General features: G+C 39.6%; 2 protein-coding genes across 7 annotated transcripts in view; one reads left to right on the top strand and one right to left on the bottom strand.

Annotated features, from left to right (window-relative positions):
* Positions 1–226: 226 nt before the first annotated feature.
* On the top strand, positions 227–15709 carry ELMOD2 (ELMO domain containing 2). Of its 5 annotated transcripts, none has more exons than XM_081876139.1 (9): positions 227–391; positions 2684–2831; positions 4079–4107; positions 4933–5030; positions 6300–6429; positions 7414–7547; positions 7846–7914; positions 9651–9784; positions 11058–15709. In XM_081876139.1, exons 1-9 carry the CDS (start codon positions 347–349, stop codon positions 11207–11209), a joined length of 939 nt encoding a protein of 312 aa, XP_081732265.1. In that variant the 5' UTR covers positions 227–346; the 3' UTR covers positions 11210–15709. The 5 variants fall into 5 exon arrangements, with proteins under 5 accessions (XP_081732265.1, XP_081732266.1, XP_081732268.1 ...); XM_081876140.1 differs by lacking the exon at positions 227–391 and adding an exon at positions 531–606; XM_081876142.1 differs by lacking the exon at positions 227–391 and adding an exon at positions 537–560.
* TBC1D9 (TBC1 domain family member 9) overlaps positions 11329–25227 on the bottom strand; it is a 58121-nt gene continuing 44222 nt past the window's right edge. For both annotated transcript variants that reach the window (XM_081876067.1, XM_081876068.1), the window contains exons 16-21: positions 23867–24107; positions 22687–22752; positions 21729–21815; positions 20916–20990; positions 20717–20817; positions 11329–18327 (exon numbers count right to left, since the gene is read on the bottom strand). In XM_081876067.1, coding sequence (XP_081732193.1) covers positions 17626–18327; positions 20717–20817; positions 20916–20990; positions 21729–21815; positions 22687–22752; positions 23867–24107 — 1272 coding nt within the window. In that variant the 3' untranslated portion in view covers positions 11329–17625. The remainder of the gene's footprint in view (positions 18328–20716; positions 20818–20915; positions 20991–21728; positions 21816–22686; positions 22753–23866; positions 24108–25227) is intronic.

Raw genomic sequence — 25227 nt, 5'->3', positions numbered from 1 at the left:
TTTTTTAAAGGGAACTTCCCTTATTCCGAATAGGATTCCTCGCAAGAAAAGGGAAAAGTTGACAGCTAGGCGCCCAACGGGCGTCTGCCTCCCAACTATCAGAGCGGCGCCTAGGCACGCAGGAGACAAGGCAGCGACGCCCCGCCCTCTTTGGCCGTCGCGAGCGTCTGTTGCCCCGGTAACGGCGGCGCCCGCCAGCACGCTTTCGACGCCGGGCCCGCCGCTGTGGGCAGCCCCGCCTACCCGTTCGGCGTCGTTAAACGGACATAACGGAAGAACCCACCCATCCCCCCGCTCCGCCCTTTTCGGTCCTCACGGGCCGGTCTGCGTTCGCCTGGTGGGCACCATGGAAGCCCCCGCGGACACGGACGCTCATGTCATTTCTAAGGAGGTGGGGAAAGGAGTTGGGAATGGTTAAGGGACGTGTTTCTCTGACAGGACGGTTATAAACAGCCAACGCAACCCCTCCCCCATCTTGGGCCACATCACTCACTTCCGGGTCTGTGGGGGAGGCAACTTCCTTTTATGGTGGGTCGTGGGAGGGAGCTGCTGGCGTGAAGGTGAAGTGAGGCCGCTGCCCGGCCTGCTGCGCTCTCGCTTGGGATGGTGTGACCACAGTTTGGTACCGTTTAAGGGCGGGGAGGTGGGGGCGGGGGTGGAGCGTCTGGTGGAGCGTGCAGGGGAGGGGACGGCGAGAGGACCCTGGAAAATGGGGGCGGCGGGGACAATGCCGCCTATAGGCTCGTCCCCTTTCAAACCAGCTGCTCTTCTCTGGCCCGATATTCGCTTCCGGGATCAGGTTCATTAGGGAGCCGGTGGGCGGGAGGACTTGTTTGTGACTGCGTACACTAAGACGGGATCTTTTTGTATGCTGCAGTGGCCTCTTGAAACAGAACCTCCATATATATATATATATATATTTGCTTTCGTAGATTTTCACGGGTACAGGAATGCAGGTTTTGGTGTCCTCGGGTGTCTTCCCGTGTAAAAGTTGGGTGTAAAAGTTGGGGTGTCTAGGCGAAGTGGTACTCAGGATATCACTCAAGAAATCACTCAAGATATCTCTCAAGTAATTACTTGAGTAATCACTCAAGATATCTCTCAAGTAATCACTCAAGTAATCACTCAAGTAATCACTCAAGATATCTCTCAAGTAATTACACGGGTGTCTTCCCGTGTAAAAGTTGGGTGTAAAAGTTGGGGTGTCTAGGCGAAGTGGTACTCAGGATATCACTCAAGAAATCACTCAAGATATCTCTCAAGTAATTAAGGAACAAAAGAAGAAAAGGCACACTAGCCTGGGAACTTCCTCTCTGCCCAGAACATTGGAGGCTATACACCACACCCCCTCTACAGTATTTATAGGAACTCAAACACTGAGATCCTGCTCTGTTCCAGTAACAAGAAGCCGAAAGCACCAGCCTGAAGATGACGAGTGAGACCTCGTCGAAACGTCGCCTAGACACCCCAACTTTTACACGGGAAGACACCCGAGGACACCAAAACCTGCATATATATATATATGTATATGAATGAATCCCTGCAGGTTTTGCAGTATAAACATATTTGCAAATGTTTAGGTCCTGTGGAGATACCCTAGAGAAGATGCTGGCCAGAATCAAGCCAGTAAAAGCTGGCGCTTGAGTATTCCTTTTTTTTTATGAGCTCGGGAAGAAGCAGCAAGACAGCAGTGAGCTCACAATCATAAGAGTAACTCACGTGCAATAAAATTGCCTTTTAAAACTACCGTTCTGTTACGATTTCTGCAATCATTGCTTCTGATACCTTTGCTGCTAGCAGAGGTGAAGGGATTAGGATGTTCTTAAATGTTTATATAGTGTGTTTATATGTTTACCCTTTAATGGTTAAGAGTTTAACCAGATGTTTTCTGGAATGGTAAATGACTGTAAAATCAGCATGAAGTCAAACCAAGTAAGTTTGACTGGACAGTAAGCCCAGCATGAAATCAAACCAAGTGCTGAATGGACGGTAAGCCCAGCAACTAAAACTCAAAACTTAGAAAGCCTGGGAGAATAAGGACTTTGTCTGCAATACAGATGTGAAGACAAAACGGGGGGGGGGGGACGGAAAAATGGGGGAAACTATCCCTCTCCCTAAATACCCCCCCCCCGCCGCCTTCATGTCTCTACTCTGCAAGAAAAGGAGAGCAGGAGCAGTTTTTAAAAAGCAAGCAAAACCCAGTTTGAGGCATTCTATTGAGACATCAATGGGGCATGCTCCCAAGTAACTGTGATACAAATGCAACCCTAATTTTGTTGGTTTCAAATTCTTAAGTACAGTGCAGGCTCTGTATATCTCTAGTCAGAAGTAAACTCCACTGAATTCAATTAGATTTTTTTTGTTGTCATTTAGTCGTGTCCGACTCTTTGTGACCCCATGGACCAGAGCACCCCAGGCACTCCTGTTTTACTCCCAAGTAATTGAATTTAGGATTTCAGCATTATTTAGTTTTGGGTGAAGTGCCCCAATAGTTTAATGGCTTGAAGCAGCTAGTACTGGAATTTAAGGTTTGCATTTAATTCTGTGCACACTTACGTGACTTACGTGGGAATATGTTCCATTAGGCTGCATGGGCCTTCTAAATTAACATAGTACAGAATTTTTGAGTATTTGTTATACTCAGTCACCATTTGTGATTTATTTATTTATTTTGGTGTTGTAGAAAATGATTGTACACTTATGGAGCTATTTGTATAGAAATATCTTTCGATTTTGGCTAAAATGGATCTTGAGACAGTTGACTGGAAAATGTGAACTGCAGCGTATCTGTGATGGCTCAATGAAAAGAGCAGAAAGGACACTACGGATAGGTAATATATTTGAAATATACAAGCTTATACATAAATTGTTATGTTCAATCTCCAAAGTTAGTTTGACAACCACAGAACAAGAGAGAATTTCAAGTTTTTCACTTTCCATAAATATTTACCTTCCTTCTATGTCCTTAATTTTGGGTGGCTAAAATTCATGTAGATAAGGCTATTGATTCAACAGAGGAGACAGCTGACAATATACACAATGTAGTGTATTGTGGTTTTGTCTTTTGCAGTGTGTTCCCTGTTCAGTATGTAAGCTGGTACAGTAGCTGTAAAATAAAGTCCTATAGACAAATAGTTATTTCAAATTAAAATACTGATTCCTTGCCTTTTCAGTTGCTCCAGCCATTCTCATCCCGTTTCTTTCTTCAGGCCTTTCCTTTTCATTCCTTTGGACCTCCCATCTTTCATTCTCAAGCTTAATTTTCTGATTCACTCCCTTGGTCTGCTGCCTCTTGAAATCCTGGCGCCTGCATTTATAGCCTCCTGGTTCTTCTAGTCATTGTTGTCTTTCCTGCATCTCTCTTGGAGATTAGTAACTCCACATGAATCTCCTTTTTTATTTTATTTTTGGCTGCAAAAGGCTAAGGGTGTGTTTACACTTGTGACTTAAAACACAGCCAGGTCATTTTCCCCTGCTGCATTTCATGCCTTATTTGCATAGAAATCAAATGTTCAAATCAGAGAGGGGATAGGGATGCTTTCACCTTATGTGTGTGACATTTTTGTTTCCCTGCCCCTGTAATCCTCCTGGAACTCCTATACATTTTACTGTAATAGTGCTTGTGGAGTCATCTGCAATTGCATGCTAGCTGTTGAAGTATGTTTACATGTGTGGTTAGCATGCTTCAACAGTACACTGGGAGGTCTTTTCCTTACAATGTAGGAATTGGACCTTTATTGTGGTGGCGCCTTCCAATTTGAACTCCCTTCTGCTCCATACCAGACAGGCACACTGTCTTTACTGTATTTTTGGTGTCTGTTGAAAACCAACACCAACAAGCCTTTTACACTGATATTTTTATTCTAGTTTTTAACTCTCTTAGATTAGAAATTTTATATATAGTTGTTTTTATTGTTAAATCACTTATGGGAAGCAATTAATACATGAAATAAATAAATTAGAGGTATTAAACCACGGTTACAATCATGCTTATTCAATTGTCTTGTGTAATTTTAGAAATCAGAATCTAGGGTCTATGAATTTCTTTTAAAACATGCATGTTTTTATCTTAATGCAGAACATTCATTGGAATCATCAAAGTGTAAGGTAGGTTAATTTTATATTATGCCCAGCATGTAAAGTCAAGCCCAATTCCCCCCCCCCACACACCTTTGATTAGAAAACCTCCATAGTTACATTCATGAAAGGCACTATGTAAGAAACACAGCTCTAAAGCATACGGAACTAAGTTTTCTGGTCTTTGGATCCTCATCATTTTTCTAAAAAAAGAGGCCCAATATTATAATTTGCACCTGGTTGGGCTTCTTCTGAGTAAATGTGCACAAGATTGGCTTTATCATTGCTGTAGCAATGATATACCAACCAAGGCTAGTCAAGAACTAGATTGGATGCAAACTAGATCAAGTCTGATTTATGAGCCTGCTTAGTTTTCACTATCTGCAGTTATAACAACACTGCTGTGCTACAGTTTTTGGCTTGCTGTTAATGAAACTGTGTATTCATACACCAGTGCTGAGGAATCTCTGGTCCTTAGGTCTAATTAAATGTGCTTGGCCTTCCCATCTGGCCCAGACCACTATGGTCAAGCCACACCCACCTGTCCTATGCCTAACATGTAAGGTGTGAGGCAGGGTAAAGATGTGGCAGAGTCAGAAGAAGTTTGCAGACATTGCAGTCAGCTGTTCGGTGGTGTCTTTAAAGCACTGTGCACTGAACTTCACAAGCCCCACCAGCCAGCTTATTCCCACACTCCCAAACTGTGAACTTGATCCTTTTGAGGGAGTATGACTCCATCCAGAACAGGTTGTGGAGTCCCTGCTCATAGTAATCTTCTCCTGAAATGTAAGTAACTGCTATTAAAACAGATGATATTTTGTGTCAGAAGATTGATGTTTTACTTGTATTTATCAGGCTTTACAAAGGGCTGTGTATTCTTCTAAAGATGACGTGGAAAAATGTGTGGCACTCATCATAGAACAAAAGAAGATTAATACACAAAAGGATGCAGTGTAAGCCTATTATTGTTCTAAAGATACCTTGTTTGGAACTTTATCTTTGAGGTCATTGAAAAGGTGTTTTGTTCAAATAGACACTGAGAATTAGTAATTCATTCAAATTAGTCTTCATAAAATGCATTTAGTTTATCTTGTAATTCATACATAGTAATGTGATTCTTAAGAGATTTGCTTAAAAACTATTTTTAAAAGTGTGTTAATAAGCAATAATCTGAGTCTGACTTCATTGAAATCAGCAGTTTTGCTGTGGACTTCAGTGAAGATAGAATGATACACAGTAACATTCGTTATCTAAAATACATGATTCGGAGAACCTAAGGAAATACCGGCCAGTTGCCAACTTCCCTTTTGGGGGCAACGTTCTTGAGCAGGTGGTCACTGAGCAGATCCAGGTGCTCTTGGAGGAGACTGGTTTTCTAGATCCATTTCAATTGGGATTTCGGCTTGGCTTTGGCACAGAAACTGCCCTGATTATCTTATAATGACTTCTGTTGGGAGAAAGACTTTGGCAATGTGCCTGCCTTTTGATACCATTGGCCATTGTATACTCCTGTAGAGGCTATTTGAATTGGGGGTGGGCAGCACTGCTTTGCAGTGTTTCTGGTCCTACTCGGTCATCTTTAGCGAGTGATGCTTGAAAAGTGTTTTTCGGCAACATTGGGGTTTCATTGTATTGTTGCTGAGGGCTCAATTCTATCTCCCATGTTGTTTAATATCTATATGAAGCTGCTGAGTGGAGTCACCTGGAGTTTCAGAGTCTGTTGTCAGCAATATGCGGGCGACACACAGCTCTATTTCTCCTTTACATCTACAGGCATGGCAACGGATGTGCTAGACTTGCCTTGGTAGTGGACTGGATGAGAGCCAATAAACTGAAGCTCAATCCAGATAAGACAAAGGCATTGTTAGTGGGTGGTTCCCTAGACTGGATGGATGGGAGACTTCCTGCTCTTGAGGAGGATACAATCCCTCTTAAGGAGCAGGTATGTAGCTTGATGGTATTCCTGGATCCATTATTGTTGCTTGAGACCCAGGTGGCCTTGGTGGAGCAGAGTGCCTTCTGTCAGTTTTGGCTGGTGGTCCAGCCACACTCCTATCTGGACAGGGATACCCTAACTTCTGTGGCCTATTTGTCATAGTTTAGAATGGTAAGCAAGGTGGTCTGGGAAATGAAGGTTATATGATTTTCAACTGGTACTAACAGCTGTGCTCTTTTATTGCAGCTGTTAATTATAATTCTCTCTGTGTTTTCCTATATTATAGGTTTGCTTCAAAGCTGCAATTAAGTTTGCTCCAGATATCAGGATGTAAGAAACTTTATTTGGCTGTAGAAGAGCTGAGAAAACAGCCATATAACTCTGATAATAATAAACATGAAGAGCAACTAATGGAGGTAAAAAAATTAGATTTTGTGCCCTTATGGCATATTTAATGTCCAGTTTGTGATGTTACAAACAAGCATCAATTATGAACTCAGTCTACTGACGTTACAGTTGCCTGGCTAATGTAGTAAGGCCACTAGATCAGCAACTCTTATCTGCAGTAGAAGTTCATGCAGTTATGAGTGATGTGAAGAAAGGGATTGGTGGAAGTTGTGTCTCATAATAATACTAAAACACAAGGCCATCCAATGAAATTGATTTAGCATTAAGTTTTGAAAAGGCAAAAGGAAGTATTTCACATAGCATACTTAATTTACGGAATTCATTGCCACAGGCAGGATACAATGATAGCTACTTGTTTAAATAGCTTTAAAAAGGAATTAAACAGATTAGGAGAGGTGGTTAGAAAAATAATTGGTGTTTTTCCAGGTTTGTTAAAAATTGCAATCTGATTTTTAATAGTAGTATGACTCTAGTTACTGAGGCCTAGAACACATGGGATAGCTCAGATACAAAATGCTGGACTGGAGGGTATAATTTAACAGCCATTCTTTAGTGAGCTGCTAGACAACACCTGCAAAGCAAGTGTAACTTTGGTGGGTTGCAGTTTTATATTTGTTGGTTGTGAGTCCATATGCTTTAGTACAAGTTCATTCAGTCTGGTGCCTATGTGGAGTTCTGGACTAACTGCTACATTGATTTCAATAGGAGGAGGAAAACTGTGTTCATAGATCCGCTGAAATGAGCAGGGAGTCCTATGTGCACAGGAGAGCTTCATGCCCAAAGCAGATTGCCATGAAAGCTCTTTATCGCTTGCCACACTGGAAAAAAAAAAGCTTCCTTGTTAATACATTTCTTTGCATCCTGTGTTTCAGGATGCTTATGCCATTTTGCCATTTTGTGTGGCATCCAGTTTCATTAATGATACCTATTTGTATTTAGAATGAGTTGGGGGAAATACTGATAATTCTGTTAACAGTAGCATATTTATACAGCTTTGGAATTTGTTGATGCCCCATGAAAAACTGAAGGCTAGAATCACGAAGCAGTGGTGTGACATTGGTTTCCAAGGTGATGACCCTAAAACAGACTTCAGAGGAATGGGCATGCTGGGATTAACTAATCTTCTGTAAGTCAAAAATATTATGTAACAGTGGGTATTCTTTTGCTGATGTAGATGGGTATTAAAAAGAGGGTATTGGATTCAGTCTTCAACAACCTGCCAATCTAGTTATTAATCTATCTTATTTCAAAAGCTATTGTCCTACTTGTCATGAATTTATTAACACCATTAATTATACTGTAGAGCAATTGACTTTGCAAGGCAGTGGTTATAATGTGAATGTTTAGCAAAGTAATTTTTAATCACTGCTAGTATAAGCAGTCTCTTGCAAACATAGTTACTTTGTGTGTACATATATTTTCAGATATTTTAGTAAACACTATCCCCGTGAAGCTCGTCAAATCCTTTCTCGCTCAAATAATCCAAAACTGGGGTAAGCTACTTTTTAATAAAATTGCTGTCATAATTGACTCTTAAACCTGAAAAAGCAAAGCTATCATTATTACTTTAGTTTCTAATGAATAATCTGAAAGTATATTTATCTTCTGCACCTCCTCTTCTATAATATTTGTGAGAGTAATCCAGTAATTTCTAGGGATCCCATAAGCGAAAATATTTTTTATTGCATGTTAGCCTTATGCCTGTCCTATCTCACTTTTCCTCTGTACCTCTGTTGTGTGTGGTTAGATTGTCCTGTTGATGTCTTCACACAAAAGACCCTAGTAACTTTTTCTCTCTTGCTCCTCTACTGTATATGTATAACCTTAAGGATTTTTCCATTAGAATGAACCTGTCCAAGCATCTTATCAACATTTTGGGGCTTTAATAACTGAAACTCATCCAGTAAAATTGAACTAGACACCTCCACTAAAGGAACTGCATTAAATGCTGCTTTGTAGTTTTGAACAAACACAATCAGTGTCTTCCATCCACATGATTTAGGCATGTGAGCAAATGGGAAGCATGTCAAGTTGGAGGCTGTCCTGTTTTTCAGGATCAGTAAGCATATCAGATTGCCAGGTTGCAGTCCTTAATAGTGCTCTACCCACATAAAATCCTAAAAGTAAAGCCAAATGAAATAACAATGCTGTCCTCAACAATACTGCCTTTTAAACTTAATTTTAAAATATTTGCTGCAGTGTGAATTGGTACTTAAAGCTTAAGATACTGTTTCTCTCACTATTATTATTAGATAAAGCCTATTTTATAAATGTTTTTTAATTTTTAATTTATTTTTTCCATGTCATAAGAGATGTTCCCCAACCAGGTGCCCTCCAAATGTTTGAACTAGTGTGGTGTAGTGGTTAAGAGCGGTAGTCTTGTAATCTGGGGAACCGGGTTCGTATCTCCGCTCCTCCACCTACAGCTGCTGGGTGACCTTGGGCTAGTCACACTTCTCTGAAGTCTCTCAGCCCCACTCACCTCACAGAGTGTTTGTTGTGGGGGAGGAAGGGAAAGGAGAATGTTAGCCGCTTTGAGACTCCTTCCGGTAGTGATAAAGCGGGATATCAAATCCAAACTCTTCTTCTTCTTCTCTTCTTGAACTACAACTCCCATTATCTCTGACTGTTGACCATGCTAGCTGGAAATGATGGTGGTTGTAGTTCAAAACCGGAGACTGCCCAGTTGGGGAAGCTTGTTTCAGGTGAGGGATAATAACACACATTTTTAAATGGCTGTCATTCTACACCACATACCCCGTAGATACAAATAGCTTCTTGCCCCATCCTATCATTAGCAGAAAATGAGTACATGCTGCAAAATGGTCAAATAAAGGCAAATTGCTTAATTTGTATAATATGAACACATTACATAATTTGAATTACCTTAGTGTAGTTTTAGTGGTGTTTTTAAGTATCTTATATTCACTTCTCTTAGTAATTTGAAAATTGTGTTTGGACATGGGAGTTGTGTTTAACTTTGGTAACGCCAGGGCCCAGTGAATGGTCTTGGAACAGTAGGCAGACATTGCAGTATTGCTGAACTTAGGAGGTTATGCATAGAATGAATAAATTTATATTTTTAAAAAAATTGTTAACACTGAAGATGTCTCAAGACTTCTAAAATAATCATAAAGGTAATAATTTGCCTTCGGTTATCCTTGACATTTATACTGCTTAAAATGCAGAAATCAAAAAGTATAGTGATTCTAATGTCTGTGTATTGCAGATATTCTTATGCAATAGTTGGGATCAATTTGACAGAAATGGCTTACAATTTATTGAAGAATGGACATTTAAGAACTCACTTCTACAACTTGGTTCCTGGTGAACCACAAATGAAAGACTTCCATCAGTTTTATTGTGAGTATCTTCAACTAGCTTTTATATATGGATAACAACTTCATTGGTTTGGAAGCTGCTGTTTCTGAATTTAGTTAGAGGCAGAATGTTCTCACTAGTTCGTTAACATGTTCAACCATAAGGTTTGCAAAGATCTTTTTTTAAAAAAAGAATCTGCTGTGTTTTCTGGAAAGCATTTTGAATCCTACCATGATCCTGTCAATGCTATCGCATCTCAAAGGCGCAAGGATGGGGTATCAACATGCTTTCAGGAAAAATAATGCTTCTCTATATTTAAATGAAAGATGAATTTCAAAGGCCTTATACACACATTACACTACTGGAGAAGAAATAAATGTAATCAAGTGTCTATCACGTGTATTTGTCTCCAGAAGAGTGGAGCCATATACACCATTGTAAACTTTGACTTTTTTGGCAAAAGCAGCCTCCACATTCTGACTGAAGGTGCTCTTCCTTGAATAGACAAGAGAAAAGCTGGAGAAAAGCTTCTGGCTGTGACTCCTTGTATTAACCTATTCACCTCTGCAAATTAATATAGTGTAGGGTTGATTACACATATTGCATGTGTTCCAAAAATAATCTATTTGCTTAATAACCCAAGATAGGAGTGAGCCCTATGGCTTTGTATTTAGCCCTTTCAAGTGAGCAAACCAACCAGGAAGTCTTCCGTTTACCATGGTCCCCCATTTTGTCTGTTTTGGGAATCTATGGTTAACCGCTTCATAACAGGTTATTAAGCTGAGAGAGATGGTCATATGAACAAATATATAAATTATATGAGCAAGCCATAATCTATGGGTATAGAATGTTGTACTACTACAACTAATAATAATAATGGGAAATGAAACAAATGACTGCTAAATTCTTTTGTAGTATTTCCCGAAGCTTAGTATGCTGTTGTATGTGTCCTCATCTTTGTTGCATACGTACAGTATATGGAAATACAAGATTATTGATTTTCCTTATAAGTGCATATTTTATGCAAAGCATACCAAATTTGAAACTGTAATTTCAAAAGTAATTTGATATAGCTTCTACTCTTCTACATTTCAAAAATAGTGCCAGTGTCCAAGCTTTTGATTGTATGTGCCCAAAGTAGCTCTCTTTGGTGGTATTCAGCTAAGATTTACTCAAGTAGACATACTGAAATTAATGGCTCTTAACTTAGTCATGTTCATTAATTTTAATGGGTTTTCTAGTCGTTTTTGAAAAGCTGCTTAGAGGCAAACACATGTGTTGTCTCAATACACTTTCTATGTTTTGGTCTTTACAGGTTATTTGGCTTACGAATTTGACAAATTTTGGTTTGAAGAAAAGCCTGAAAGTATTATGTACTTCAACCAGTATAGAGAGAAGTTTCATGAAAAAGTCAAAAAACATCTTCTGGATTACGATGTAGTCCTTGCCTTAAGAAACGAAATATAGTAATGTGCGTTCCTTTGGATTCTGTCTATAAAAAATATGCACTTGACTGGGATTCTCATATTTAACCAAAAACTTCACTTAGTGATCACAAAGTTTTATACATCTATTTTTTTTATTAAAAAAAAGTGGTTGAGAGAGCTTGGACAATCAACACTTACTTAGGTCTGTATACTATTTGCTGAAGGTAAGAACTTTTTAGAGACAAAGATCCTTTCTGTACCACAGATCCTCATAATTTTTGTATACCTAGCAGATGAAACAGGTTCTTGTTGTGCTACATTTTGTCTAGCAATAGCTTCTTTTCCATATTTGACTGGTGCTAGCTTACAACCAGAGATACTTCTTGAACAGAAATAGCTTTTGTTTTAAATGTATTAGGTTGTATTTTCTCTCTCTTCTAACCAGGAACACATGGTCTTTTATTATTACACTACTGGGGGGACGACGACGACCCACTAGCAGGTTAAATGATTTGGGTGTATGAGAAAAAGCTTCACTTCTGTTTATGGAAGACTATTTGTTCGATTTTCTCATGGCAGCATGCTTAAACATTGCCAGTTAAAACTTTTGTTTTTAAATAGGTCTTTGCATTTTATCATAAATATATTAAGTTAAATATGTTTTCCTGTACTAGACTATTTTTATTTAAGATGCTGTAACTGCTTTCACATATCAACCATTGCTCTATTTCCCCCGTTCTTTTGTCACTTAAGTTCACAGCTAAAGCTTAAGAATACCAGAGCTCCAAATATTCAGTAGAAGATAATTGGGCAATTAAGTAAATTTTCTTTAATACACTGCTATTTTGTATTGATGAAAGCAACTCAGGTGGCATATTCCGAGACAATCTAAAGATTCTTTAACTATTGAATAAGCATGTTTAAAATGCTTCTAATCAAACTTTAGTTGCAGGTAGCCTTGCTTTAGGGATAGAATAATTAGTTCAAAGATTAATCTTTTTAAAGTGCCTTGTACTTACTTCATGTGCGCTTCATATCTGAAGCTGAGACTGAGTTGTTGCTGGTCAGTTCCTAAAACATGCTGGCTTTGTTGTAAGAATTGATATTGGAATTGAGCAAATTCCTATTTCATCTTACTAACTGATAATCGACTAATTAGACTGCTGATAAGGAAAAAGAGGGCAGCAGGAAGCCATGGGAAGAACATATGATGCCACATGGCAACATTGTAGGCATTACATATGCTGGAAGTATTATCTAAAACCTGTGACATCTAAGAGTAATAATTTATCTAGAACAGTAAAAAAAAGGACAAAGCAAAATTGATGATATCTAACTTATGGGAAATAAAATGCTTATCGAAGTTCCTTTCTACCAGAGCAATAGAGCCCTGACAGAGAGATGGAGTGGATCACAGAAGGCTTTTCAGTATCTAAATCTATTTTTAGAGATGTTTTATCACTTTTGTGCAATACAAGAAATCTTTCAAGAGAAATTTGATATCTGCAAAATGCATTGGGGCACAATCAAAAAAGTCCATATGAGCTCTCTCTGTATAGGGACAACCCTATTTTCTCCCGTTAGTTGGAGATTTGTCTTCACAGAGAAGTGTGCACAGAGAAGTGTTTATATATGAGCACTGGATCTAGTGGTTCATGGTATCAGAATGTATACAAAAATCATTCCTGGCTGAAACTGTTGTAAATGTATTTTCCTTTTCTGTATGCTATAAGGTACATTTATTGCACGCTTGATTCCATTTGAGTTTTTCTTTGAAATGGTTTAATTGACAACCTTTTTTAATTTAAGAAATTTCATTTATTTTACTTAAAAGAAACCTTGATCTTCTATACTAAATGCTTTAAATATAGTGGCAATAGAAAATTCTAGAAAATATACCAGAAAAGATTTTAAGGTATATATTCGTATATAGTTGTCACATTACTTGTTTATTACATTAGTATTAAATAAGAATCAATGGCTCTGCAAAAAATAAAGCTGATGCAACATTGTGCATGTGAACAGTAGCATCTACATTGTTCCTGTGATTTCATTAATTTGGACCTGTAGGGATTTGGTAGGCTGAGTCTACCTGAGCCCTTCCAATCTTTTCCTGTCAGATGATAAACCTAAGGAAGATGGATAGATTATAAACTTTGTCAACTCCCTAATGCTAGTGATGAGTGGAACCACAGTTCCACTCCAGCAATGTTTGAGTTGTGATTCTACCAAAACTCTGGGCTAGATTATGCAACAATTAAAACATAAACCAGCAAACCGACTAGTTTTAGGGCTTTATTTTATTTTTGTAAAAACTAACATATTAAATGAAAATGATTATCAACAGAGCACAAAGTGATACAATGTTAACATACCCAGTTTCAGGCAGTATAAATATTCTTTTCAATGGTGCTAACAATCATAGTTGACAATTTTTAGGAAAGAGGTTTCTAAAGTTTTGAAGCCATCATTGTGTTGTAAACATTTTGAAATTCTCATTCCTTACTGGAACAAATTTGTATCTTCCTTCTTTAAATATATTGTTGATTTTTTGTAAAGCTGTGTTCCTTAATTACAGATAGTGATGTAGCTATCCTATATGGATGTAATGTTTAGGTATAATAACTAAACTTAATAAGGCCATTCTTCATTAGTTTTTAAATACATTGGTCTCATTCAGCTATAATGATCCCGGTCTGGTAGAGAAACAGACCATCTGCCCTCTTGCCCTGCCCCTCATGTGTTCAGTTTGGCAAAGTTTTCTTGATTTCTTAAACTACCGCCTTCTTGGACATTCAGATTACCTCCAAAAAAAGAATTTGAAGCCAACTTGGAAGGTAGCCCTTAAGCCACAGTTTGCATGTGCAGACATTCTGGGAAACATTTAAAGAAAGTAGGCAAGCTTTATTGAAGATGGCTATTAGGGGAAAGGGGAAACTGCATGAGCCAGCAGCTCCTGGTCAAATACCTATGATTTATCAGACAAATGGCTATAACTGAACTGGGCCAATGTATTCCAGTAGCTGTTTAGCTTGTATATATATTTGCCCATTTCTTTTTGAGAATAATTAATTCTAGACTTGTAGTTGAACCACTTAATCTAGTTTTGAGCTGTGAAAACCTAAAGAGACTGGTGGTAGATAGAAATATGTTGTAAAACAGGGTTTTTCATTAAATATTGCATTGTGACAATCGTAAGACAATATACTAGTACATCTGCACTGTTTCTTTAGAAAGAAACAAATACACATTGAAATACACACAAACAGCCATTTATTTTTTCACCCAGCTGTTCACATTGTTTTTCTCTATGTGGTGTGAGGTGAGAGGGCTACATGGAAAAACATGTAGACATGTATGTGTATCACTTTCACTATTAACGTTTCTCCAAAAGCTTTTGAACCTGTGACTGTATGATACATTGTGGGAAGGCAGATCCAGCTGCTCACATAAAAGTTCCTTTTACAGACTTGAAACCAGAGGCGACTTGCATTTCCACCTGCTCAAGGCAGTCCTACTGAATTCTCCCACTTTCTCATTCTAATCACTGCTTTCCCTGCCCTATCCATTCCAGATGGTTCCTTGACCTTTGTAGTTGCTTTTGGGGAGCAGTGCTGGGGGATGAGCAGCAGAGACCCATTATGGGAGAAGAGTTCTGCTCATCTATCTGGATCTAACCCACAACGTTTCAAATTGCATTCTCTCAAAAATGGCTACTAGCTGGAAAAAAATATTGATCTCCAAATTAAGCTCTATGGCACAACCGAATAACAGTTAAAGTTTGGCTTATAGAAAAAATGGATTTCATAAAAATCTTGGGCACTTGAGTGCATATTACTGGACTCAACTAGGAAATGAAGCAAGCATTAAAATATCTTAATAAGACAAACAAGTAGTAAAAAGCTTCCTTAAAGGGAGCAAATTACAAAAATCACTTATAGCAGTATGAGCTACAATATTTGCTGAATGCCTGCAAACGAAAAGCTCTAGGAAAAAGGGTATACTTTTAAACTTGTAGTGGAGCTTCAATCTGGAATTGCCAACTATCACAGACACTATTCATAAACTAGAGATGCCATATTATTGGTTGTGCTGTATTTAGGTGTCCGGGTTAATTGGATTATTTACCATAGCCACAGATGCACTAAAAGATCATGTAAAAATATCCAAGAGGCAGAAATAGAGACCACAGAATCCTCTTCTATAACAACCTGCTTTTTAGCTTTCCAAATGTATGTAAAAAATGTCATAATTACAGTTGCGTTAGTAAGGTTCTGTAGCCTGTACTGATAACTTACTGTTTCTTGTCCTTATGATGTGCACTCGTACTGGTTACTTCTGTGGTGCTCAGGCTGGTGACAGTTTTTTTCTGTTGCTGCCCTTTTCCACTGTGAGGAACACATATGGGCAGTGACTTGTAAACCTTTGTGGAGCAAGAGCATTGCCCATTACTAACTGTGTGTAGTTTGGAAGCAATAAAATGTGATTCTTGTTTGGGTGTGGAATGACTGCTAGCAAATAAAGATCAAGTTGATCAGAAGCTTTGTTTTGCTCAGGTATGTTGTATTTATTGTTTTCACAGTCCCCTTTGTAGGTTGCTACAAGAGTACTTGTGTTACAAGAGTACTACTTGCTAAGTCTGTTTGTGGAACACAGGGATGAGAGGAGTTTTGAGTTCAGCAACAACTGCAAGGGCCACAAGTTCCCCAGGCCTGATCTATATGATGGGACCTGGGACTGCATCACCTGGATGTAGAGGGACTGCATGTTGGCTACCCCTGTTGTAGAGAAAGTCTTACTCCCCAGCAATAATTCTGATTTCTCTGCTACTTAACTCAGTAGAAGTCAAGCTAGAAGAGTTACACCATGAAAGACAGTTGCAATTTTCCATCTGATAATAGTTTAATATCTTTTTCAAAAAAGAAAAAAGAGCCTTGGTTACATTTACCTACTGTGGCTAAAACCACGTCAGACAGTTCATTATCTTAAATAAGAATTAAAGCAATAGCTTTGGCTAAAAAACAACAACAACACCTGGAAAAGTTACATGATCATAATATACAATATATAAAAAAAAAAGGAGGTGGAAAGATTTTTTGAAGGCAGCAAATATAGTTCAGGCATGTAAGAATGATTTGGACCTAATCACCTAAGAAATTTAAAAAATATTAGGCACAATCCAGTCCTATCACAGGCACATTCAGAGGATTCCCATAGTATCAACAGAGCTTTGCCCCACCCCCGGACACGGGCATGCGTACAGATAGTGTGTTTGAGGTTGGCCGGGGGGGGGCGGGGGGGAGATGGGTCTCTTTGAGCCTCTTGGAACCCTCTGAGCAAAGGAAATATGTGCACCATGGAAGTGAGTTGTGCCGCCATTTAATGTTTTGGAAAAAGAAGCAAAGATTCAAAGTGCAGGTGCTCCATTTGTCATTCAACGTATCATTCAGTAAATTACATTATACATTATTCATCTATAATAAAGTGACAGTGTTTTCATTAAGACTTTCAAACATTCATTTCCTTGCAGATCCCCCCATTACATTCCTGCTAATAACTGTTTTAAAATGAAGACATAAGCTATGAATTCTTAATCTACCATACACTAGGTTTAAAATGTTCAACAACATACAATTATCTACAGAATTTTATTAAAAACCCTCTCATTTTTAAAAGGGGTACTATGAATTGTTTAGGTCAGGATGTTGGCATGTGTCAAGGCAAGTCCATGGCGGTATCCCTGAAGAATGTATTTTAAAAAGTATTAGGAATCACTGGCCTCTCTTAAAAAAAAATAAAATAAAATTATATCAAGAGACATCCACCAGGGATGCTGCACAGAACTTACTTTCGAGTCCTAAACAAGTTGACAGCATCCCTTTCTATTTTTAGCGCAGACTACTAATCTCGTAACAGGCATCGGGTTCCAGTGCACACATGGTGCTCCCTGCCTGCAGCAGCTTCTGCTTCCCCATTCACAGCAGTGAGGGAAGCAGCTCTGCGTGAGCCAAAGGCATGTGAACATTGTGCTACCTCCCTCAAGGGGAATGGCAAAGACAAAGGAACTCCATATGCATGCTGCAGCACACAATGCTTCTGCCACTTTTAAAGTTCTTCCAGTTTCTTCCTTACCAGGATTTCAGGCCCGTTTTTAAAACATACACAAACTTTGTTCATTTCTAGACTTAAAATTGTACTAATTGTCACCATTTATCCATGGATAGCAATACTAATAACATACCCACCACTGACAATGATGCCCTCCCCCCCATATATTGACGATAAGACAAGCATTCTGATAATGTTTCCCACAGCGAGAGAAAGTTCAATATAACATGTTCACATAAGCAAGAACTACCACCTTTTGAAAACACCAGGACCTGTGCCAGGCAGTAATAAATATGTAATAAAAACCAAAAAAATAGTTTTTTAAAAACCCTCCCTACCTGGGCCCACTTAGCCTGACATAGCAGAGATTTCGTAGTCACTTGCAGATATTATGGGTTTGCCCATCATCCGCACATTCTTGGCATTTGTAATCCTTGCCATCATGCAGACTGGCTTGTCAAAATACCGCACCAGGGCAGGTTCAGTCAAGAGGGAAGCCAGAAACTGCTCAAAGGTGATAGCCCAGTCTCTGTCGATGCTCATGCTTCTGGGTAGAGAAGGGTTGCTGCTTCGTACTAAAACAGTGTCCTCGCCAATGTCTTCACAATGCAACTTGTCTTCCTCATGAGAGCCTGCACTTAGGACGGAATAGGAAGACATGGAGCTGTCGTCTTTAGTATCGTCATCTGAAATAAGCATGGAAGAACCAGCTCCATTGTCTCTAGGAGAAGAATCTTCCAGCTTGATGTCCTCCATCTGTGTGCCATCACCACAAATATTCTCTTCCTCATCCGCAAGGAAGCCATCTTGAAAAGGGTCACGTTGTCCAAGGTGATACTGCTGGCTTCCCTTCTTCTGAAGAAGTGCGTTCTGAATGGCTTTGCTGCTACTCTCCGCCTCCTTAAGAGGCTGCGCACTAAATAACTTACCAACTTCTCCAATCTCCAAAAGCAAACTTGTCACAGCTGCAGTAGCGTGGTAAAGATCCTGCTCATTGGGATCTTCACTAAACATGTTATACATTGTCTTGCACAATTCAATAAACTGCCCCTAGATGCAAGAGAGAGGAACAAGGTTTTGTTTCTTAAATATCTATTATACTTTTGTATGGGGCTCCAAATTGTCTCCCATTCTAGATCATGACCATGTCCACATTTGCTTAGCTTCAGCAGTAATATGTATTAGGTGCTCCCAGTTAATTGACTGAGATGCAAGAGAATTAATGGGAAAAGGAAAAGGAGAAAGGCACAATTGTTCTCTGTATATTCCTGGACATGTAATACCAAATTAACAATTACCAACATATATTTAAACTTGACAAAATCAGTTCATTTAAAAAAAATTCATATGAATGTTACTAGCATCTGGTGCTTATGCCAATCAAGCAAACTTTTCTGAGGCAGATTATGGCAACAGAGATTCCTGCAGATTCTTACCCAAAAGAATGCATGCGCCAGCCTAAGCTGCCCTCCTTAAGCTATGTAGAAAAAGATTAAAAGTTAGGCATTTATTAATCACAGGACTTAATCTCAAAAAAGTATGTGTATACGAGGGGAAACTGTGTGTAACTATAGGTGACAACCGAGTCATCCCTAGGGGGGTGAAATAATGATGCAAATCATGTTCTTTGGGTGCACTGTATTACACAGGGAAAATCTGCCTCTGAAATTTGAACCAGAAGGCAGAGAGCCTAGACTCCCAGGTCTTTGAAGAAAATGTCTAGATTAGAAGAACTCTGAATGCTTTTAACAGGTGACAGGGATTGACTCGGAAACTATATACGTACAAAACATGCTTCTAACCCCCTGCAAGTGCCTCTTGAACTTGCCTAGGCCAGCAAAAAACTAAGACATTTGGGATTCAATTATACCAGTTGTTTTACTTTTACTTAGGATTCCCATCCTGCTAAAAAACAGAAAATAGCAGAGTACACTCTAGAAATTACCTTCATTGTTAACTAAATTCAGAGTGCAGGCTTTTTCTTTAGGGTTACTTACAACATTCTTTGGCTTTAAGCAATTAAGCATTAAGTGAACTAACGAACTTCAGGATTTGCCCCACTTTCCTGCAGTTGAATGTGAATGTGTTGAGAAAACAAAACTACCAATCTCTCTCTCATCCACATACATGTGCCTTTTTCAGAGGAAGGGACTTTGCTTTTTGAAATAGGGGAGGGGGGGAAATAACCGATGCCACCAGCTGACTTTTGAATGCAGGCACACCCCTCTTCCCATGCCTGCTTTTCTGGGGGCTGCAAAAGGGGATCCAGGTGAAGTAGGGGTGCTGCCCAATCACTGGCCAGTGTTACTTAGCATTTGGGGCCTGTTCCCAAATGAGGCTGCCTCCACGTAAAGGTGTGGAACCCCTGAAATTGCAGGGCCCAGAGTGGTCACCCTGATCCCCTACTGTGTAGGACAACTCTGGATGACTAATTAAACAATCTATGAGGAGGAGATCCAACCTTGCAAACTTCCCTGTTGTGGGCACATAAACCACCACCACTCTGCCATCTGTGATAGCAGTAACAGCAAAATAAAAGGGGGTGTCAGTGAGATCACAGGCATCTTTGGATCTGCTAGGTCAGGCTTCCTCAACCTCAGCCCTCCAGATGTTTTGAGACTACAATTCCCATCATCCCTGACCACTGGCTAGCTAGGGATCATGGGAGTTGTAGGCCAAAAACATCTGGAGGGCCAAGGCTGAGGAAGCCTGTGCTAGATCTAAACAACTCTCCTAGTCCCTGACATGTCCCCAGAACAGATTAGAAAGTGCACCAGCCCTGGAGCTGGAGTTATTGATTTTGAAAGCTACTGGGACTAATGGGAGAGGAAACTCTGAAAGAAAGAAAACCACTGGTCCAAAAAGAAGAAAACACCCTCAACACAAGCAAGGCTTTGGATTTGGTGGTGTCTTGACTTTATATTCATATTCTTTCCCTTCCCTCTTATCTCTCCCTCTCACACAAACCTCTGCCAATCTTCATTTCATTATGCACCTGAAATTTAAACAACTTTTTGCAAAGGATTGTGCATGCAAACAAATTGTGCATTTTTCTCTTCTATATGAATGAACTTCAAATACATCAACAATATTCTATCAACATCCCTCTTCAAATCTTGCTAATAAAATAAAGGCGATTCACTGTTTAACAGTCTTACATTTTTGTTCAAAAATGACTAAAGGATTTGATCCACAGATCACTGTATGGGTTGCTGCATGCATTCACCTGTTGAAAAAATGGCTTATGCTGCCAGCTTTATCACTGATTGCCAGCTGGGGGGAAGTGGGAAAGGGGCTCCTTTATTTGCATTTAGAAGTGTTAGGGACTAGCTATGTTACAGAATGCACTACTTGCAGACTCAACAACCTACACTATGCTTAGTTGCTGGATACAGGGACTGAGACCTTACGCACCATTTTGTTTTTTAACAAAGCTTACCTGATTGAGTTTGGGCAAGTCCTTTGCACTCTTTGCTTTGGCTTTATTCTCTTGGCTCCACATTCTAAGGTAGTTTCTATTATCTTGAGAGTTCTTCTTACCTAACACAAATGTTTTGCCAAAAAGCAAGATTATTTTTTTGGGAAGAAGTTGGATAACGAAAAATTATTTCCCCATCCCCTCCAATTTAGCTTCATACCTTTTTCAGTTTTCACACTCACATTAACGAAACCCTCATCTGCTCCATGTTTGTTCCTGCCATCTACGCCAACAACTAATGCACAGGAAGAACAAAATTAATGCACTTTGAGACACCTCTGTATTTACACATTTGGTTACATTAGTTAAGCACAAGACCAGGAAAGCTGGTATCAGCCAGGCTTTCTCAGGGTGTTTCCAGACATGTAGCAATTCATTGCTCCCTTTTTTTCCAACACAGCTGATGAGTATCACACTTTTGGTATGTGGGCATCCTGCTGCAATCTCTCCACACAAGAAGGCATGACATACCATAGACGATGGCACAATTCACCTGAGTACCATCTTTTTTTAAAAGCATCTCTAATTTAAAAAAAAGCAAGCTAATTTCTGCTGCCACTATACGCCATTCTGTGCCTACTCACCCTCAACTGGGAACCCAGCCTGAGCCACAACCTCAGAGAAGGTGATTGGATATGCCCTTCCCTCTCCACATCAAGTAAATTTCTGTGACCTTTGTTCACAGAGGGGTACACCAAAAGGATCCAACACCTTTCTGGTCTCCTGAAACTCCCCTCTACCCCAGAAACTTAAACTACTCCAACCATGAAGCTGATGTGGGTTTTTTTCCCTTCCAGAAGGCCAGAGAGAAGAGGATGGTTTATTAAATCCACAGTCCTGATATTCAGAGAGAAAACTGTAGCTGGTTTCTGTTTTATTTTGGGTGCAAGAACCTTTGAGTTTATATTTGAAGGGGAAATTGGGAAATTGATGCAGTCATGAAAGAGGAAAGATCTGAGGTAAAGTCCAGTACCATGTGTACACTCTGGTGTGATGTCTTCAAAGAAGTACTGTGTTGCTTCAAAAGCAGAATCCGGCTCTTCTTGATCAGAGGATGGGTCTGCGCATAGAAGCATCTAGCATCATCATACTTTGACAGATCAACCAACCCATTTGTACATATCAAAAATGCTAAACCCCTCTCACTACCAATATATATTACATTTATTTTTTTAAAAAAAGCAATCTATTTCAGGGCAATAATAAATTACTAAAGGATAGGTTTATGAAACAGCATTTCCTATATAGAAATGCTTCTTAAATGTCTGATATAAAAGTCTTGGACACAGATGTCCCTACATGTGCCAATTTAGATGAACAAAGGCTTAATTATGATCTTTGTTGAAACATGCAGGTTCTCGGAAGCCCAGTGCTGGGCATCACAAGGCAAACACATAAATGTCAGGGCAATTTGTGGGTGGGCCCTAGACATTAAAGGCACATGTTTTAATAATAATGGAAACAACAAATTATTGCATACCTGTAGCTTCCAGATCCTGCTGGATTACAACTCCCATCATCCCTAACCATTGGCCATGCTGGCTGGGGCTGATGGGACTGGGGAGTCCAAAAAAGATCCAAAAAAACAGTCTCCACCTGTGATTTATAGTAACTAAATGCTATGTGTTTATTTTTGGTCTATATGTTTATTCCATTTAGCACTGCCGTGCATATCTTTTTGATGACAAACAGTTATGGCTACGCCTCAGAGCACAGCTACCCCTCCCATTTAGTATGCGCAAATAGAAATCCCAATACTGGTTGGTGGATGAGTTACAGCAAATGTCCCATCAACAGATGCAATCCTATGCATGTCTACTCAGAAGTAAGGCCCACCGAGTTCAGTGGGTCTTACTCTCATGATAAGGAGGTCAAGAATGGCACCGTTAGTGGAATCTTTAGGTATCTGGAATGGCCCTCTGCTTACTTACCAGGCAAAACATGCATTTTATACAGTAGCTTCAGCTTCTCTGTAAGATCTCCATGGCATGCTGCACCTAGAAGAAGTCACATTTGCTGCATCAGAATTACTAATTATATTTTAATGCGGCACACACAGTCTCCCAGACATTTAGAAATTAGTTATCTATCTTAAATAAGGAATTATACCTTATTCATATGTAACCTCCACAAACATACATAGCAAGTGCAGGGGGGAGGGGAAGGATTTACCTGCTTCTTTAGCTATATATAGAGAAAACAAGGGTTATAATGTAGTAATCCATTCAATGTGGCCACATCGATACAATTTAGATTCCATGTCTGAAGACATAAACTCATGTATTCCAAATTAACTACTGAAGAGGGATAAAACAGTTAAATACTGGACTTTAGCTTTATTTTGGGGATTGTAAACTGTGTGCACATCCAATATGCATTTCAATTGTTTAGGAATATATTTGCATAATTGCAGTTTACTGTTTCTTTGTTTGAATCCACCCACCACCATTGCCTTAATCTGAAAAAAAATGTTGCCATATTATCTCACAGCAGAGTACATGCTGAGGAAAACTTTGACTATATGAGAATTCCACATGCATCAGATAAACTGGACTTTTGTTAGAAAAGACAATATGCCATGAGCAAACGTTACTGGCATACAATGTACCTCTTTAAAATTCTTAATCACAAGATATTGAGGCATTAATGTGCTGAGCGCAATTCAGATGTTGCTTGGCTTTTGGGATGAAAAATTCTTTACACACTTCAAGCATTCCAATGTGTTTAGATTGTGGCTTATTATGTAATTACTACACAATAAATATATATCTATTTTATTTAATGACAGAATCCAAATCCAAATAAAAACTGCAGGTTAACAGGTATAAGCTCTGATATTTCCCTTCTATTACATTCAAAAATATATAATTGAATGGGGGGGGGGTTTGGGGGGGGAGAGAATAGTAATTGCTCCTAATAACCTATTGCTTTAAAATGACTGCCAGTGATATAAACATATCCAGGTTATGAGAGCACATGTGTATATAGCCTTTTAAAATGCAATTATCTCACATAAGGCTGCATACCAAGCCAATGATTTCACAGTTAATGCAACTGGGAGAGACAGGCCTCAGGTTTAGTAAAGCAGTTAAATACATGCATTCTTCTTACTTAGTCCAGAGACAAATTCCCGAAAGTTGATTAAGGAATCTCCATTTTCATCCAACAATCTGAACAAGCGTGCCGCCAAAACATCAGAGTGAGTACCACAGGCCCAAGGAAAGAGGAGAGCAAACATGCCCTTAAATTGTTCGAAGTCAATGCGGTACTGTTCTAAATAAGGCAAGCTTGGGTCATGGCGGTCAGTGGCATTGCTGGTGCCTCCCCAGTAGCAGCTAGTGAGATGCTCTGCCTGAAGAAAAGCAAGGCACACGACATTGGCATTATTAGGACAATATTCACATCTCTTCTGGCAGCAGCATCTGCCATCATGATTTATGCTACTTTTGAACAAATGCAATTGTTGACAAATTTCACCTGACCTAGAGTTGGCACACAGAGTGCTTAACATTACAGGACTATTACTGCTATACCAGGACAGAGGTGCCAACTTGAGTAAAATATTGGGAGGGGACCCAGGTAAGCCCCACCCTGCATAAACGATCACATGACATGGCACACTATTTGAATGGCAATGCCCATCAACTGGGAGGGGGAGGAATGGGCCCCTCAAATATTTTACTGGGGTGGCTGAAGGAATCTCAGCCCCTAGGAGTTGGCGCCTATGTACCAGGATGACCCATTCTCCACAGAGCACAACCGTAACACAGAACCTAATTATACCATCTACATTTTGTAGTCACAGAATCTTTTCTATTATGAAAAGTTAACAGGTGCTATGGAAACACTGGTTATACACCCCCTCTCCACACATGTGAGTAACGATCAGGGACATGACTGTCAACCATGGAAAAGAAGAGTCCAGCTTGCCCGGTTCAAATCTTGCATCTATGTAAAAGCGTTTTATTGATCAACTGATTTCATTACATTTATAACCTGCTTTTCTTGTCTGAAACTCAAGATTTATTAACCTGTGCAGGCAGAAAAGGATGCTATCCAGACTTTGCCTTCTGCAGACAGAAAGGCTCCTTCCATTCATGGAAGGCTTTTGATCAAGTGCAGGGATCCCACTAGTAATGTGGTGGCGACAGAAGGAGTGCCACGTCTCCTCTTACACAGTTCCAGAGGAACCCCAACCCTCAATAACAGTATGGGAGGTGATGTTGAGCGTTTGAGTCAGTTTCTTCCACCCTCTGCCAGTGGGGCTGTCCCTCAAGTTGAACTCCACACAGATGATGCTCCCGCCCATTGTAGTGAAGTTCAGATTCGGCCATATGTACTGATATACATATCAGCTTCCATTATACCATGGCTATGGGAACCTTGCTCTAGTAATTGACATAAACGGCCTTGGCCCAGTATACCTGAAGGAACGTCTCCACCCCCTTCATTCAGCCCGGACACTGAGGTCT

The sequence above is a fragment of the Podarcis erhardii genome (genome assembly GCF_964252035.2).
Source record: "Podarcis erhardii genome assembly, chromosome: 9".
NCBI classification, from domain to species: domain Eukaryota; kingdom Metazoa; phylum Chordata; class Lepidosauria; order Squamata; family Lacertidae; genus Podarcis; species Podarcis erhardii.
The sequence above is the reverse complement of the archived record's forward strand: the minus strand, read 5'-3'. Positions and strand labels throughout refer to the sequence as shown.